At 39.0% G+C, this 18,629-nt stretch overlaps 1 protein-coding gene across 5 annotated transcripts in view; it reads left to right on the forward strand.

Moving 5' to 3' along the window:
- Nucleotides 1–18,629, forward strand: part of carmil2 (capping protein regulator and myosin 1 linker 2) — a 97,331-nt gene that overhangs the window by 10,336 nt on the left and 68,366 nt on the right. For all 5 annotated transcript variants that reach the window (XM_037106304.1, XM_037106305.1, XM_037106306.1 and 2 more), the window contains exons 10-19: nucleotides 583–671; nucleotides 3,342–3,436; nucleotides 3,595–3,681; nucleotides 3,973–4,082; nucleotides 6,241–6,318; nucleotides 8,207–8,283; nucleotides 10,808–10,912; nucleotides 16,883–16,952; nucleotides 17,092–17,173; nucleotides 17,821–17,917. In XM_037106304.1, the coding sequence (XP_036962199.1) occupies nucleotides 583–671; nucleotides 3,342–3,436; nucleotides 3,595–3,681; nucleotides 3,973–4,082; nucleotides 6,241–6,318; nucleotides 8,207–8,283; nucleotides 10,808–10,912; nucleotides 16,883–16,952; nucleotides 17,092–17,173; nucleotides 17,821–17,917 (890 nt within the window). The remainder of the gene's footprint in view (nucleotides 1–582; nucleotides 672–3,341; nucleotides 3,437–3,594; nucleotides 3,682–3,972; nucleotides 4,083–6,240; nucleotides 6,319–8,206; nucleotides 8,284–10,807; nucleotides 10,913–16,882; nucleotides 16,953–17,091; nucleotides 17,174–17,820; nucleotides 17,918–18,629) is intronic.

Here is an 18,629-nt window from a genome sequence, read left to right on the forward strand (position 1 = left end):
GCAGAACAACGCATAGGCCATGCAATTCTATAGACATTATCAAACAAGCAATTACCTATAGGAAAAGTTATCATTAATGGCCTGGGTGTGGTCACATGACCTATAAGGACTCTCTTATCTTTCTTATCTGACATCTCTCACTCATCACTTGAACCAGATGTCATTCTGGTCCACAATCATGTAAGTTGGCCCTAAGCTCTTATTTGTGCTGCAAAGAGCAACACACCCACAACGCTCATAATGGACATTTGTTACTGATTGGAAGCTGCAGCTGATCAACTAGTCCTTGTCTCAAGTCACTTGAGTTTCATAATGGCGTAAAGATGTAAATATGTTTTATTTAGTGAGGCGCAACAGTTCCCACTATAAGCAAGCATTTGGGTACAGTAGCAAGCAAAACTCTAATTTAACAAACAGAAACATTAAGCAGAACTGAGCTTGAGGTTTCAGGCTTTTCTCTGAGTGTTTTTCTCTGCTCTGAATAGTTGTCACTCATTGTGTGGAACCATAAAAATGATATTCGGGAATGCCAGTCTGGGAATTTCTTTTCGACTGTCTGTCTGTGCATCTTTGTGCCCTCAGTCAGTAGACATCCAGCAGCAGCTGACCTTCCTGCTGTCCAGATCTCCCAGTTTGGAGGAGCTCTCATTGGAGGCCAGCGGACTCAAACTGTGAGTTTGTTTGTTACTGCGTGCAGATCGGTATATTTTCTAGCGTTGCAGGTAGACAGAGTAAGTAATCTTTTCCTCAACAAAACTTGTAATGGTGCATTTCAACAAACAATTTCCCTGAGATTCCTGATTTAAATTAAGCCTCTACATCTATTTATAAAATACCACACAAATGGACAAAGAATTTCGAGGTCAGGGAAATAGCAAACAGCTGAAGTGCTGCTAACACTGGTCATTTACACCGTGGGTTGCTGCATGTATGATTGGAGATGGCCACACAATGCACCCCAGTCTTTGTGCTAAAACAGGTTTGTGTCATGTGTGTCATGATTGGTGGTGGACCCCCAGCTATGAACATGTTGCACAATTCCTGCTACTACTTACACAAGAGGTATTTAAGGCGTTTACACATCAGAGGTGTGACAAAGATGCAACACTTATGTGTAAATTAACTGTGAATTAACTGTCTGCAAATACTTTGCATGAAAGCTATCCATACCCAAAGCAAAACAAATTTGCGATAGTATACTCCAAAATGCAAATGTGCAATATGGGTATATAGATTGAATTTGCATAGCACTCTTCTAGTCTGTTAAATCTGAGTTTGCCCCAGTCCAGCAGGTACTCGACCAGCTTTCCGTTACAAAGGGTTAGATCCCTAAACCTACAAAAGGTTGCTTAAAAAGTGGGAATTTAAACAGAGAATTCTTAAGCTGGCACCGAGGAGACTTGTCTAGTGTCTCACTGCCCGAATAAAAATGTCTACCCTGCGTCCTCTGGTTTGGCACCTGACATGAATAGCCCTTGAGTCCGATACAGCCACCAAGCACACCCGTTATGGCAGCTCTCCTCTAAATGATGTGTGCACTTGGTATGGTGCTAGGTTGGATTTTAGGGACTTTTGGTAAACCCTAAGGACCATTTGGTTGTAACCTTTAAGAACCCTTAAGATATTATGCACACTTAACACCTGACTTTTACTTCCATCAAAGAGATATAAAATCAATGTCCACAACTTTAACTTTATTATGTTGGTATTGTTGTATAGACTTTGGCAAGGACAAAGCATACAGCTCAGCACTTATTTCAGTTAAAATCAATCATTATCAAAAAATACTCATTGAAAAATCACAATACTTTAAATAACAAATTAATCTAAAAGAGCTGAGGCCTAGTTAGAAATACTTAAATTTAGGTGAGATGGAGAGGGTCAGGTTGCCTTTCCCTTCCTGCTGAAAGTCCAAGTCAGCATGTTGGCAAAAATGGTTAATCCATTGTGCCATCTGGGAGTGCTTTATTTTGAAAAGTAACCAGATGTTATATTTTTGTTTCGGTGCATGTTTTCCTGTCTGCTCGGTGCTAAATTCAGCTAAATTGCTGTGTTGTGCTCCCGCATCTGCTGAAATAGAAATGGGGGGTTGCCTGTCTGGTTGAATCATGGAGTTTGCTTGGACATTGTGTACTGAAAGTGAAACCTTCTCCCTCTGCACTCAGGACAACTTTAGGACCCGCCCCCCTCCACTTATTAACCACTTACTGGATCTCAGCTTTTCTGACAAGCCCTAACCCTAACCCCTAACCCTAACCTTTAACCAAGGTGCAAACTACAGTAGAGCAAGGGGGAACTTGGGTCCTCTTAATAAGACATGAGCTCCCCTACACTACAGATTAACCTACTACCTAGATTTAATCAAAAAGCATTAAAGAACGAAAAGCCTACTGTTCATGTTTCACCAAATACAATTTTAGTGTTCATGTAGTTTGTGTGTGAAATTGCTGCAGTGGACACAACTGTGCTGTCAGGCACACAGAGCACACTGGAGACAGAGCTGTCTCCACACACAACTCTGCCTTCTTTAGACAGCTCATCTGGATCATCCTCACCACCTGTGAATACGGATTGTATGATTTATGAAAGCCTGTAAATAAAGTTGGTGACAGCTCTCACAGAGTTGTTACACTCCATATCCTCAGTGAGAGTCCTAATCATTTAAAAACAACTACACTTTAATGAATAAATAATGTTCACCCATCAAACTTCCATTCTCAAATGATATCCCAGGCTGAAGAGTACCACTGAGTGTCGTGCATAATTTGGGCACATAAAACAGTCTGATCGTACCCCCCCCCCTCCCCATTTCCTTGTTGGGGCTCTGTACATGACAAAAACAACAGCATATGCGCAAAACCCCCAGTGGATAATGCCTTTAGTCATTACATCAACATTACTGATCACTATTTATCAGAAATCACACAGTATTCATATTTTGTTAAAGTACCAATAGTCATCCCTACAATATTGTCACAATATACTTGGTAGTTGGTCAAAAATTATATTTGATTATGTTGTAGAGTTCAGGAATTTTTTTAGGTCTTTTTGGAAAGATTTTTGAATATTGAGATATACAGTACATTGTGTAAATATTGTGTGTCACAACATTTTAAGTTATTACTTACCTTCATATTTACTTTGGGAGAATTAGTAATTAGCAGTAAATATCTCAGATAGTTTACTGTTTCTTGGCATCAGCATATTGTTTTGTCAGCTGATGATTTGAATGTGCAAGAATTGTTTGAACTCCATTTTTTATATGAAAATCCAAGGAGACTGTTTCTATTGCAGTTTACAGATTGGTTGTGATCAAGAAGTAACCTTGTTTTCTGCTGCAGGGACTTTGCAATTAAATTGGCAGCTGCCCTGCAGGAGCACAACTCCTCTACCCTGCAATCAATCAACCTTTCAGGAAATACAATTGAAGATAAAGGTGGGCTTTAAAAATATCACACCTGAGTGATAGATGCACAATACTACAGTAGACCAGTAGTTCTAAGTTTTGTTGAGTCTTGAGCAAAGTAATCAGTTTTACTTCCTATGTGAAGTTTTGTCAGCTAGTGAGTCATGCTAGTGTGTTTTCTGTGCTAGGTGTGATAGCTCTCAGTCAGGAGTTGGGGAGTCTAGCTAAAGGACTTAAGCATCTGTCTCTGTCCCGGGTATCAATGACTGCTAGAGGTACATGCATACACACACACACACACACACACACACACACACACACACACACACACACACACACACACACACACACACACACACACACAATAAATATTACAACATGCTCACGTTGGTCTTTTTTTTTTTTTGTTTCCCCCATATGTTTCTATATGCTTTGATAGTTCTAAGAGCAGTATGAAGGTGGAGGATAAAGACAAGGCAGATATCGGCCCAGACAGTGTACTAAATGACATATCCACCTCTAAAATCATGATCACTGTATTGCTGGTCTGATCTATGTATTTCCAGGTCTTGGCTGTCTGAGTCAGGTGTTATCCTCCATTCAGCTGTTTTCATCATCTTTGACCCACCTCAACCTGTCTGGTAACCCCAGCAGCCTGGTTACTGAAGAGGCCACGGTATGTTCTGCTCCCTCTTTCTCTGTGTCACTATGATTTTGACTTTTAAAGAATGCTCACGTGTATACATGCAAATGAAAGAAAGTGTGGTGTGCAAATGTATTCACCCCCCTGATTCAATACTTTGTAAAACCATTGCTGCAATGACAGGTCTTTTTGGGTAAGTCTCTACCAGCGATGCACATATAGAGATGGAAATATTTGCCCATTCTTCCTTGCAAAATGGTTAAAGCTTAGTCTGATTGGATGGAGAGTGTCTGTGAACAGTAATTCAAGTCTTGCCAGAAATTCTCAATTGGATTTAGGTCTGGACTTTCACTTGGCCATTCAAACACATGAATATTCTTTGATCTAAACAATTCCATTGTAGCTGCGGCTGTATGTTTAGGCTGCGTTTACACATAGTCGGGTATTTACAGAAATGAATATTTCCCCCCCTCTGTTTTCAATAATAACATCATGCACACAACATCGTTTTCAAAAAAGTTGTCATTTACATCAACCCGCATAAATACGCCGTTGAGCGCCATTATAACTATGCCAAACTTATGGGCGGCAGTGTAGGGAGAAGGATAAAGCCATGCAAGCCAATCAGAGTCCTCAGAATCGACAACAACGAATAACACGAGCGACTTCCTGTTCCTCTCAAAACAACAAATATGGTGCAAGGTTCATTCATGTGGACAGACAAATAGGGCGCACACATGACGTTAAGCATTTTCTGGTGCACAATGTGATGTTTGAGAACCTAAAACCCTGTTTCTCCCAGTTGACACGGCAACACATAACCGGCGTTTTCAGAAATCTCCATTTTGGCCAGAGTTTTTAGAAATAATCATTTTCTGTGATAAAACTGGGGTTTTCGTGTAAATGAGAGGCCAGACCGCAAGGGAACTATCTGTGTATTCCCTTGGTGTAAACGGGGCATTAGTCTCGTTGTCCTGCTGGAAGGTGAACCTCCGCCCCAGTCTCAAGTCTTTTGCAGACTCTAACAGTATTGTAGTAACTGTATTTGACTCCATCATCTTCCCATCAACACAGACCAGCTTCCCTGTCCCTGCTGAAGAAAAGCATCTCCACAGCATGATGCTGCCACCACCATGTTTCACAGTGAGGATGGTGTGTTCAGGGTCATGTGCAGTGTTAGTTTTCTGCCACACATAGTGTTTTGCATTTAGGCCAAAAACATCAATTTTGGTCTCATCTGACCAGAGCACCTTCCCCCACATGTGTGTGTGTGTCCCACATGGCTTGTGGCAGACTGCATGGCTTTGTTTCAACAATGGCTCTCTTCTTGCCACTCTTCCATAACGGCCCCATTAGTGGAGTGCATGACTAGTTGTAATATATACATACATATATATATATATATATATATGTATACACATATATACACATACATATATATATATATATGTATACACATATATACACATACATATATACATACATATATATACACATATATACACATACATATATACATACATATATATATATATACATATATACACATACATATATACATACATATATATATATACATACACACACATACATATATATATATATATACACACATACATATATATATATATATACACACACATACATATATATATATATATATACACACATACATATATATATATATATATATATATATATATATATATATATATATATATATATATATATATATATATACTATATATATACGTATATATATATATATATATATACTATATATATATATATATATATATATATATATATATATATATATATATATATATATATATATATATATATATATATATATATATATATACACACACATATAACTATAACTTCAAACCTCCTGAGAAGACTTTGTGCACAATACACATGGTGTTTGAGATGTGTACCAGTTTGTACATTCTCATCCAATATGGATTTTTTTTACATTTGGAAACCTTTGTGAAAAGTGGCATCCTTGTGTACAAATAGTTGATACATTTGTCCCCTGTATGTGTAGGGGTGGACCAATGTCACACCGGTTAATGATAATAACATTTTATTTACTTTTCAGCTACATTTCAGCAAACCATTGCGAAACATCTGAAACATATATTCCACACTTTGGTTATGAATTGTTTGTGTGTCTTCTGTCTTGCAGTTTCTCTTCAAGTTCTTGTCCAGTACAAACTCACTTACTCATTTGGACCTCAGTGACACTAACTGCCCTCTGGACACGGTCAGTGAGAGACATTCATACAGTACAAACATATCATTCAGCACTTTCATGTGCTGTTACTGTTGGGGCTAGGTTTCTTTTCTTACTGTCTGGGCTCTAAAACAAACCCAATCACCATGGGCCAGTTGTTCAAAGGTAATCTGATCTGATTTTATCGGATTGGATCAAATCTTGAAAACGGGAAAGAAGGAATCTGAAATCAGATTATATCACAGAATCCAATCCTAGTTTTAATCTGGATCAAACCTTCAGTTTGTGTTATTCAAAACATTTCAGCAGGATTTGGATCATTTCGATGCAAAAAAAAACAGGATTAATCCTGGTCCCAAAAGGGGGTGGGATTTCAAGGTGGATTTCAGGAAGAAAATGTAGTAAAACTTTAAAATTGGTCAAATAAGACATTTGTATCATTTAGTGTATATACTGAAGGCTGAATATAAGATGGCTGTCAAATACCCGCTCACCCATTAGCTAACATGCTTGTGTTCAATTAAATCAATCATGCCCAAGGCCTATAAATATTATGTTCACAACAACAGATGAGGTGGAACCATGGACTCAAAAGGACTTAATTTCACTGTTGCAGAAACCCATGCACTGCTGGGGGATGTTAAGTGCCATTATGCCTCAATAGTAAGAAGCTCTGTTTGCGGGTAGAATGGTGACTAACAAAAGGAAGAAAGACATTTGGATTGAAATCACCCCAAATGTCAATGCAGTGGGGTCTGTCCAGAAGAGGACCTTGGAGCAAGTGAAAGTTAGAAGGAAGAATCTGAGGGCCAGAGCAGCAAAGGACCTTGCTGAAGCAAAAAACACCTCAACAGGCAACAAACCCTTTAAGAAAGGTGAATACACAGATGTGGTTCTGGACAATATTGGAGGTGAGAACTCTAAAGCTCTGCATGGGATTCAAGATGTTGTAGGGGATGGTGAAGCTACTGTTGTGGAGGAAAGTGAACCAGTTCGTCCTAATGCAGAGGAAACATTTATTCTGGATCTCAGCCCTATTATTGAAGAACAATCCGGATCCTCACTGGAAGGGCTGGCAGTCACAGGAGCTCAGAAAAGAGGCTTGAGGCATCCTTTGCCAATTAATAATGATGATGCCTATGAATCCCTTCTTAAACGAGAAACTGAAAGAGCAGAAGCACAGATACTCCTGGCAGAGGAACAAATCAAGCTGACAAAACTGCAGCAAACCAAAGTGAAACTTCAGATCCGCCTCCTGAAAGCAGGACTTGAAAATGCTGGTCCCTCTTCCTCAGATGAAGAAGAACCCTGAACCCTTTATTTTGTTAACATTGGATATATAGCCTTTATTTATTTATTTATTTATTTGACATTTTCAAAATATCTACAAGGTATTTGTTAATGCATATTTGTTTTTCATTTGTTGTGGGTCAGATGAGGGGTCATAAAAGAAATTATTTTTGTGTTTTGTCTCAAAATAAGAAACACTAGCATTGACCCCATGTTGGCTCTTCTACCTGCTGTTCTTTACATAGCTGGTAGCCCACATTGTGATATGTTGTCCCATTAAGAGCATTGGTAATCTGGATTTGGTAATCTTGAACTGTGTATCTGTATCAGGGTGATCCAGTCCAATGTGTCCTTGAAAAAACAGCATAAAAATAAGACGGATTACCTGATGGTGAATAGCAAAATATGGGATTTCCAAATCCAGATCATTTTGATCCAGATTAAATGTTTTGAACAACTGGCCCCATATAGTGACCTATTATTCAGAGGTGTAATAGTGGAGCTGAGTCCCAGGGCCTTCAAAACGTCTGGAAACAGATTATGTTCTACACCAACCTTTTGTCAGCTGTGTAATATGAACTTTTGTGCTAGTCACTTAACACTCGTGTAACCTAAGTTTCTCTTGCAGCTGTTTGTGTCCCTGTCTGCTGGGTGTTGTTACAAAATGAAGTACCTGAACCTGGCCAAAAATCCCTTCAGCCACAGGTAAACTTCTCTGTCTTCAGTGTGTCAGACCTGTGAACTTCATCCTCTCTGTAGTATTGAGTCAGTATTGTTGCACTAGAGTCAGTACCATTGCACATATATTTGTACAATTATAACTTGGAATCTAAGTCACACCTGGCAAAAAAAAAAAGTATAATCTATTGTTGTCCCGAATTTCCACCACTAGGTGGAGCTACAATCAATTGAAGTGTGTTTTGGCTAATAACTCCCATATACTTTGTTGTACATTCAAAAACCTTACATCCACACATTCAGTGAATTGTGATATAGGCCACACCCATTCCCGCTTTTTTTTGCAAATTTGCAAAATGCCCAAAACTTACTTTTTCGAACTCCACCCAGGAGATTTCACCGATTTGCATGAAACTTGGCACACAGAATCTATGGACCCTCCTGACAAATATTTATTGAAAAAAAATTTGATTGGCCAAACAATACTCAAGTTATTTAATAACAACTTCCTGCAGATTTGGTTCAAAACAGGCAGTGTTGCATATCTCCACACTGGTCAGGTCTAATGACATGAAACTCAGATTCTACTTCCCCATGAGCCCCTCAGGCCCTGAGCAAAACTTTAGGCGAAGACCACAAGGTGGCACTCTTTAAACTGAAGTATTTAGTATGTCGCAACATTTGTTGGACGTATTGACACAAAACTTGGTATACTCTTTGCCAATGGAAGTAAATGGAAAAATCCTCGAATCCTCTTCAAAACTCATCGACTTTTAGCCTTTTCTTGTACCTCATAGTTTGAGCTACAGACACCATTCCATGCCTTTTAAAATCTTTTACAGTTTTGAAATCATCACAGTTTTAGTTTAAAGGATTTTCAGGCCGTCTTTGGATTTTATAAAGGGTGTGTATTGCATGAGCTAGAGTGTGTGACATCATCGCTACAGTGAAGAGCAGCTGGAAAAACTGGAGAAAAAAAAATTCTCTTCAGCTTGATTTGGATCCCACATCTTTTACTTCACATAGACAATGTATACATAGAAATGTAGGAAATCTTGTTGGCTTTCAACTGATGGTCTTATTTCAGATGTAGGACTTACTTAGAAGTCCTAGAGTGACAAGCACTCCAGCACCTCCTTAAGCTGCAATGTTAATTTTGAGCCTAAATTTCTGAAGGAGAGCAGACAGTACCTGTTTTGTCTCTTGCTCTGGCATCCTCATTTTTCACTCCACAGAATAGAACAACTTCCCCAATGAAAGGTGTAGCATGAACAAGCCCTGATGTCAGCATGCCCCGACGCCCGTGGACTGCGAGGGCCCGCTCATGCAGCTTCAATTATTAATCTCTTTTCTGGCTCTATTCATATTTACACCTGTGCAGAATCAACAACAAACAGCTCAGAGTTGTTCTGCTAACTCATTTAGTAAAGGAAATCCAAAACATCAGTTACCTACCATACTTCAGCACTTAGAGTAGACAGAAGTAGGCAATAGCAGTAACATCACTGCGCCACACTACTGACTCAAGCTCACAGGCTTCTGGTGAAATCGTGAAACCAATAGTAATAACAATACCTCTGTTCCACTTGAAATCTCCCAGTAAGCCATTGCAGTGAGCTAGCACACACAATATCAATGTCAGGTCAGGGTAAAAAAGGGGAAAACTATGGAAGGGAAAGGAGGACCCAAACGCAGTACACACGGGAGGCGAGGATAAGGGAACAAACAAAAGGCGAGCTTTATTAAAAAGCTGATTACAAAAAACAAAAAGCAGACGAAACAGGGCAAAAGGCAAAGTAACAACCAAGAACAAGACAAAGTAGCAAAAGAAAACAGCTAGACAAAGTACCAACCAAAAATCAAAGTTCAACTCAACATAGAAAACTCAAAACCAAAAACATACCGAGCATGGACAGGAGCAAAAAACAGCAAACAGAAAACAATGACTGGACGAGGAGTGAGGGGAACACAGAGACTAAATACACAGACACTAATGACATGACGAGGAACAGGTGAGGAGAGAGGAGAGAGGAGGAAGGAAGCCAGGTGTGATAATGAGTGGGAGGAGCACAGAGGAACAGACCAGGAGGGAACAAGACAACAGACAGAGGGAGCCAGAGGGAAGAACATAGGAGAACTTAAAGGACACATGAGGGCATGGAAAAATCAGAACATGAGACACAAGACAAGGAAAAACAAAACACATAACACAACAAGACATAGAAAAAAAAGAACATGAAATCAAAACCCAAAACCCAAAACCAGACACAAGGACAATGCAACAGGAGACATGACAATCAAGGCATAGGGACAGACACCCATTCATTTAAATTCAGACATTGATACATCTAATTGGTTGTGCCAAAGCTCTTCTTTCTGTCACATGTCAAAATGTGTCCATTTTAAAAAGCAGGCAGGCACAAAGGCTGAAATGGCAAGGCGAAGTATACATTCTATATCCTATAATTCATTCTAGCACAGTGTCATGGTGTAGCTGATGAAAAATGTATTCAAAGAAAGCACAATGACTGTGATTGTGTGTGTTGTGTAGAAAGGTGCGGGAGGTGACCAGGAGCATCGGAGAGTTCTTCAGTCAGAGCTGTGAGCTGAAATATGTGGGCCTATCTGCAACCAAACTACCTTCACAAGCTCTAAGGTGTGTTTAGTCCTAACAATGCTATATAATATTTATGTTTTTTTTTTTTTTTTTTTTTTACTTGAAAGCTAATTCTTCACCCAGGGAGTTTCCACTTACTCTCTAAGCTTTGGGGAATTTTTGTCATATAATGTTATCAATTTATTAGAAGAAACAAGGGAAGGTAAACCAGAACTTCCAGGTTTTGTTGTAGAAGAAAATCTGCATCTCCAGTGACATGTAACTATCCAAAAACATTTACAATCCAGCAGGAACAGAGCCTATGTCAACAGTATGTCACATGGCTCACCTAAATTATTTGTTGTGCAGCAGTTGCAGTACTAAGTAGGCAATGGTGCAAATATACCAATCAATACCTATATCAATGAACAGATATCCAACAGCAGTCATCAGGCTCACTCTGTGTAGCCCTACATTATCTACTTTCAGTATTATCTACTTTCAGTAGATAATGTAGTCCTATATTATCTACTTCAAAGTAAGCGTCTAGATGAGATATTCAAACAACAGTCACTGTGTGTGTGTGTCGTCCTAAATTGTCTACTTAAAAGTGTTTACACTTTGTTGACCCTTTTAACAAGGCACTAGTGTCAAATACAGTCATTTATGTGCCTGAATTGTAACCACACAAGAAACTGTTATGCTGCAGATGTGCACAATTCTGTGGATATAATTATTGTAAATAATTTGTGACTAATAATGTCAATGGGCAGAATATGAGTATTTCTCTATAATCGCAATTCAAAAACATGAACTGTGAAGCCTTCACAGTAAAGTGTTTGTTTTAATTATATTTTTTTGATTAAGTCAGAATCCTTTTAGATTGAAGCTCACAGTTTACTGCGTTAGCACTGTTACACCCGCAAACGTAATAACTGCCCATAAACGTAATAAACCACAAACGTAATACAAATCTGCAGCTTTGAATGTAATAATCCCACAAATGTAATAAATTTCCCACAAATGTAATAAAATTTGCCTACTGCAAACGTAATACTGAATTTCCTGCAAATGTAATAACTATTACATTTGCAGGAAATTATTACATATGTGGGAAAGTGAAAATCTGTAAATGTAATAACTTCCCACAAATGTAATATGAGACAAAATAATGATCTTTGTGGTTGTTGTTGTTTATTTGTTTACTTATAAACCTGCCAATAGTGACTGAATGTTGACAAGCAACCCGCAGGTCAGGTGGGGCAGGTCAGAAAGTGACAGAGCAGTGTTCTAAGTTATTAATAACACACACACACACACACACACACACACACACACACACACACACACACAGGTCATGCTCATAATTTTAAGGGCTATGGCTAGCACTGCTGCCTCACAGCTAGAAGATCCCCGGTTCGCGTCCCGGTTAGGACGCCTGGGATCTTTCTGTGTGGAGTTTGCATGTTCTCCCTGTGCAGCGTAGGTTTTCACCGGGTACTCTGGCTTCCTCCCACAATCCAAAAACATACTGAGGTTAATTGATTATTCTAAATTGTCCGTAGGTGTGAATGAGAGTGTGCCTGGTTGTTTGTCTCTATGTGTAGCCCTGTGATAGACTGGCGACCTGTCCAGGGTGTCCCCTGCCTTCGCCTTAAGTCAGCTGGGATACGATCCAGCCCCCCCGCGACCCTGCAGAGGATTAAGCGGCGTACATATAATGTACAGATAATGGATGGATGGATGGATATCAAAAGCCAAAAACTTGAATAGATAGTCCATTCTTTGAAGTAGGCCTAATGAAAACATTTGTCAAGATTTAAGACTGGTCCATGTTCTTTTTGATAGTAACATGGACCAAGACTGTCTGAACACTGACAATTAAAGTCTTGCAAATAAATAATGACTGTAACTTAAATTAATCTACCATTGTGAATGCAGGAAAGTGAGCAGGCTCTAGGGGTGATTGCACTGTTCTTTTAAGGAGAAGTACTTTTGGTCAAGCAACTTTTTCCTATCGAGCGACAAATTCTTGGAACTCCACACCAAGTGCCTGATCTACCCACTATTGCTTCATTTTCTAAGCATCTTAAACTTTGGAAAATCAAACCTGTTGCCACTAATTGTGATAATTTTTAACTTGTCCACTGCTGCTGATTTGTTGTGTGTTATCATCTATTGTATATTATAATGTTTAATTTTTACATGTCCACATAGTTGGGTACTCACAAATTATAACTGTTAATGAATTATTGTAGTATGTAATAAGTCTGCAATTCTATCATCTTTTATTCTTAGGCAGTAGAGCAATGTGCAATTCTACAAGCACTTTATATTTCTGTTCTAGTTCTCTCTGTATTATAAAATTACCATTGTTGGTATTTAATTATTGTAAAATGTATTGAGAATTGTGCAATTAAAATAGCACTTTATATCTAGTGTGCAGTTGGGCAAGTTGCAATATAACACGCATTAAACACGTAACTTTGCATGAAAAAAATGCTACATCAACACGTTTGACAATCTAGCGGACTCAATTTTTAAGGTAGCGCAAAACCAGCGGTATTATATGAATCTTGAGATTTCAACGAATCCATTGACACCAAATACATCATGCTTGCTGACCGGGAAAGGAGTGAAAAGTTGTTGCTGTTTTACCGCGAAGTGACTATAGACCTTTATTTAAGCTGGCATGTGGTGCAGCTAATTATGTTGGAGTATCATGCTACATAAGAGGAAAAAAATACAAGAGGGACACTTTTGACAATATAGCGGACTGAGCTTTAAAACTACTGCGAAACCATCATATATCTTGAGATTTCAATGAATTCATCGATACAAAATACATCATGCTGACTTACCAGGAAAGGGGTGAAAAGTTCTGCCAAAGTTGTAGCCTGTCAGTGCGTCTTCTTTGTTCTGATTGGCAGAGTGGTGGTGCATACCCATTCATTCATTTATTTGCAGCAACAAATCATCAACAATTACATCACACTTAATTGAAAGGCCGTTTATTTAAAATAATGTAACATAATGTAACATTGGGAATTTTTCTGTTACTTACGGTAGCCTACATGGCAATTCTCACTTTCCTGCATTCACAATGGTAGATTAATTTAAGTTACAGTCATTATTTATTTGCAAGACTTTAATTGTCAGTGTTCAGACAGTCTTGGTCCATGTTACTATCAAAAAGAACATGGACCAGTCTTAAATCTTGACAAATGTTTTCATTAGGCCTACTTCAAAGAATGGACTATCTATTCAAGTTTTTGGCTTTTGATATCCATCCATCCATCCATTATCTGTACATTATATGTACGCCGCTTAATCCTCTGCAGGGTCGCGGGGGGGCTGGAGCGTATCCCAGCTGCCTTAGGGCGAAGGCAGGGGACACCCTGGACAGGTCGCCAGTCTATCACAGGGCTACACATAGAGACAAACAACCAGGCACACTCTCATTCACACCTACGGACAATTTAGAATAATCAATTAACCTCAGTATGTTTTTGGACTGTGGGAGGAAGCCGGAGTACCCGGTGAAAACCTACGCTGCACAGGGAGAACATGCAAACTCCACACAGAAAGATCCCAGGCGTCCTAACCGGGACGCGAACCGCGGATCTTCTAGCTTAAATGGTTCAAACATTGGCTCTCATAAGCCACCAGCATAGGCTTGTAGCCATAGCCCTTAAAATTATGAGCATGACCTGTGTGTGTGTGTGTGTGTGTGTGTGTGTGTGTGTGTGTGTTATTAATAACTTAGAACACTGCTCTGTCACTTTCTGACCTGCCCCACCTGACCTGCGGGTTGCTTGTCAACATTCAGTCACTATTGGCAGGTTTATAAGTAAACAAATAAACAACAACAACCACAAAGATCATTATTTTGTCTCATATTACATTTGTGGGAAGTTATTACAATTACAGATTTTCACTTTCCCACATATGTAATAATTTCCTGCAAATGTAATAGTTATTACATTTGCAGGAAATTCAGTATTACGTTTGCAGTAGGCAAATTTTATTACGTTTGTGGGAAATTTATTACATTTGCGGGATTATTACATTCAAAGCTGCAGATTTGTATTACGTTTGTGGTTTATTACGTTTGTGGGCAGTTATTACGTTTGCGGGTGTAACAAGCACTCTATAGTAATAGTGTAATCTTTTGTACCAATAGTGTACCTGTACAGTACATACCAATAAATGTATGTGGATACTGGAGAAAAAGATGTGAAAATAAGGGGGAACAACTCTGATTTTACATAGAATTTATACTGTAGATATTTTTAATTACTGGGTACCTATTCTATTAATACAGGGTATGTATGTCTACTGTACAATATCTGGACGTTTAGGATTCATTTACAGAAAATTAACACTGTACTTCTTTTTTAACTACTGGGTACCTATTCCATTATCTGGATGTCAAATGACAGATTTGAAGTCTGTGAAAGTCTTCCACCTGGCAGTGGTGTCTGACCAGCAGTACATCTCCTCACAGTGCAGGCTTACCTTGTTTCAGTTCTGTGCAGGACCTCTGTCCTGTCCCAGGATGTGAATAGAAATATGGCACAAGACAAAACACCAGATATGAACATAACTCTTATGTAGGGTTAATATACTCTACTGACAGTAAACTTTGCAGTTTGTTTTCTATGTGTGGAGGCAAGTTAAATCAAACTGTTCCCATATTGTTCTTTGTAGGTAAAGAGTCAGTCCACCCATGTTACTTATAGTTACATGGTTACACTGAAAGACGTCAGACATATAGGATGGCTAATTTACTTTGCTTGTTTGACATAAAACCACATAAGATTTAGGCTATTGAGTGATGCATCAGTCACCACTCCATCTTCCCTGAAACATCCACATAATGGAATAGGTACAAAGTAGTTAAAAAATAACTACAGTGTAAATTCTATATCAAATCCTGGATTGTTACCCCTTATTTTTACATTGTGTTCCCATGCTACATTTTTAAGAATTAACAATAGCAAAAATTGAGGGTTTCCACACCTTAAGATGTTGCATAATAATGGTTTGTAGACGTAAAATATCTAAGGGGTTGTTTGCACAGATCCCCTTTCTTAGCCTGCTTCACAACACAAGACTCACTGACTCTGAACTAGAAACATTAGTTCTCCGAAGTCTCCTTCATATCTAACTTACACAACATGAACACACATCTTGTCCCTAGGGGTTGGGCCACACCACAAAGTAATACAGGGCCAATATTACCTGCCAGTGAACTCGGACCTCTATGGGTCATGGGTGCTGAGGGATTTCCCTCCTTCTCCTTCCTTTTTCTCTGCTGTAACTTGTGTTCTTTTTCTCCTGTTTTTATTTGTTTAAAGTAGTTTGTGGTGTTGCCATAGTAGTGAACAGCCTCATGCACACATCACAGTTTGCACCATTTTCATTTACTGCTATAAAATGGCTCCAAATGATGCTCCTGATTAATACAGCCATGACTGCATGACAGATTAAACTTGTGGTCATGGTGCAAACCACGAGAGGCTGCACATGCACAACACATGAATTGTGCATGACATGAGTACTTAGTATTAGAAGTATACATTTTTTGGGATTGACCGCCCCACCCTTACTTGTCCTGCACCTTAGCTATTTGCCACCAAGCGAACATTGATCAAAGTGTATCGCTGTTCGCAGGCTCAGTAGCTGACAAGCTACTCAGCTGCAGCACATTTAACAGCATGTAAATAAACCAGCCATTTTAGAGGCTGGTGCTGCTCCTGCTGCTCAGTCTGCCAGCTGCTGTCAATCAAACATAGACATGACAGCCCCTCTATACTGTAACAACAGTAGGCTAACAATGTTATTCTTGACATAAGACAAAGAATGTTATTTTATTATCTCTCCGTCAGACAACACCCACTTTATACATTTCAACAAAACCCAATCAACAAGGCTCTGTGCTTCATAAGTCTGTTTAAGAAGTGAAAGGTGCCAAAGCAGCTCTGCTATTACACGTATAGACCTCTAAATGTCTTGTTTTGGATCTAGGTTATTACTTCAGGGTCTGGCAACCAACACTCGTCTCTTTGGGCTAGAGTTGGACCTCAGTAGCTGTGAGGTACAGTGACGTACATTCTCACGCACAAGTACAAAAAACAACTTTTTTGTTTGTTATGATGATAAGCAGAAGCCTGGTTAAACAAATTATTGCTGTTGTTACTTGACCTTTGTGTGTGTGTGTGTGTGTGTGTGTGTAGCTACGTTCAGCAGGAGCCCAGGTGTTACAAGAGCACATCTCTGAAGCTACAGCTATCACAAGTCTGGATATATCCGACAATGGTATGCAAAACACACACACACACACACACACACACACACACACACACAAGTATTGTTACTGCAGAAATGCACATAGTTGGAAGATCCAACTCCTCATGTCATAAATCTTTAGTGTAAACTCGTCCCTTACAAGACGATAAGTGTGACAATGGCAGATACACCTCTGTGTCTGATTCAGCAGACTGGATGTAGGTGTTAATGGGTGAATCTTTTGCTGATATTTAACTATGCAGGTCAGACCAATATAAATGGACTTGTTATTTTTATAGTGCTTTTCCAGTCTACTGACCACTCAAAGACACTTTACAACACTTTGTCAGATTATTGTCACCTGTTGCAGCCAATTATCATATACAACTAAAAATATTTTAAAACAAAGAATAAGAGAGAGTACATATAAGGATTAACTTACAGACTGAACCCACGCAATACAGTTACCTTATCAACTGTAAGCTTTATGTAGTTCCTATAAAAACTCTAAAATTGAGAGAGAGTTTTTTAAGTTTATTTATGTGAAGCTGTATCAAATCAGAGGATTATTTAAAATATGGGTTCACTGGGTATAATTTACACCAGGTAGTGAAATGATTTGACAGAATAATTTCTATGCTCTTTGCTGCTCCCTCTCTCTCCGTGTCTGGCTCTAGGTTTTGAGAATGACATGGTGACACTGGTTCTGTCCGTTGGTCGATGTCACTCTCTTCGACATCTCGCATTGGGGAGAAACTTTGCCATGAAGTCAAGGTCAGGGTAACATAATGCATGCCATGCTGTACATCCTCCATTGTTCATGAGCACAAGGGCGATCCTAGGATCAGACCTTTAGGGATGCCTATGTAAAATTGTGTTGTGGATGATTTTTTTCCCCATCAGCTAAAAAGTTGCACAAAAACTAAACTAAAACAATCTGTCCACTCTCTCATCTGGTTCTTCCTTTTCTCTCTCCTCATCCTCGACTCTCCCTCTCTGCATAACCAATCACACACAAACACTTTGCAACAGTGCAGCCAGAAAATGACATACAATAAAAAGTTATGATGCAAATACACGAAGAGGAGTTTGGGGAGAATCCACATTTGATAAATAGGTCCTATATCAATCCACCACTTAGCAATGTGACATCAAAAAAGTCAGCAAGTAGTAGCTGATTTGGCATTATAGCTATGTGGTCTTGACTTCTTGTCCACCTGGTTTTTGCTCTGTCTCTCTCATTCTTAGTGCTATCAACCAAAAGGCACACTCAACAGCAAGACAATACAATACAAGGCAAAAATGAGGGGGACAATCCTTATGAATTCATAACATTATTCCGATTGAATATTGGGTTTCGGTGGGCAGTGTAGTAACTTCAAAACCTCCCTCTCACCTGAACCTGGCTGTTGTGTTGAGAAACGAATTTCATATACATCAGTTAAAAAAACTGGCATTTCTTATTGGCTATATGAAATAGAAAAGA

The sequence above is a fragment of the Acanthopagrus latus genome, chromosome 8 (assembly GCF_904848185.1).
Source record: "Acanthopagrus latus isolate v.2019 chromosome 8, fAcaLat1.1, whole genome shotgun sequence".
NCBI classification, from domain to species: Eukaryota; Metazoa; Chordata; class Actinopteri; order Spariformes; family Sparidae; genus Acanthopagrus; species Acanthopagrus latus.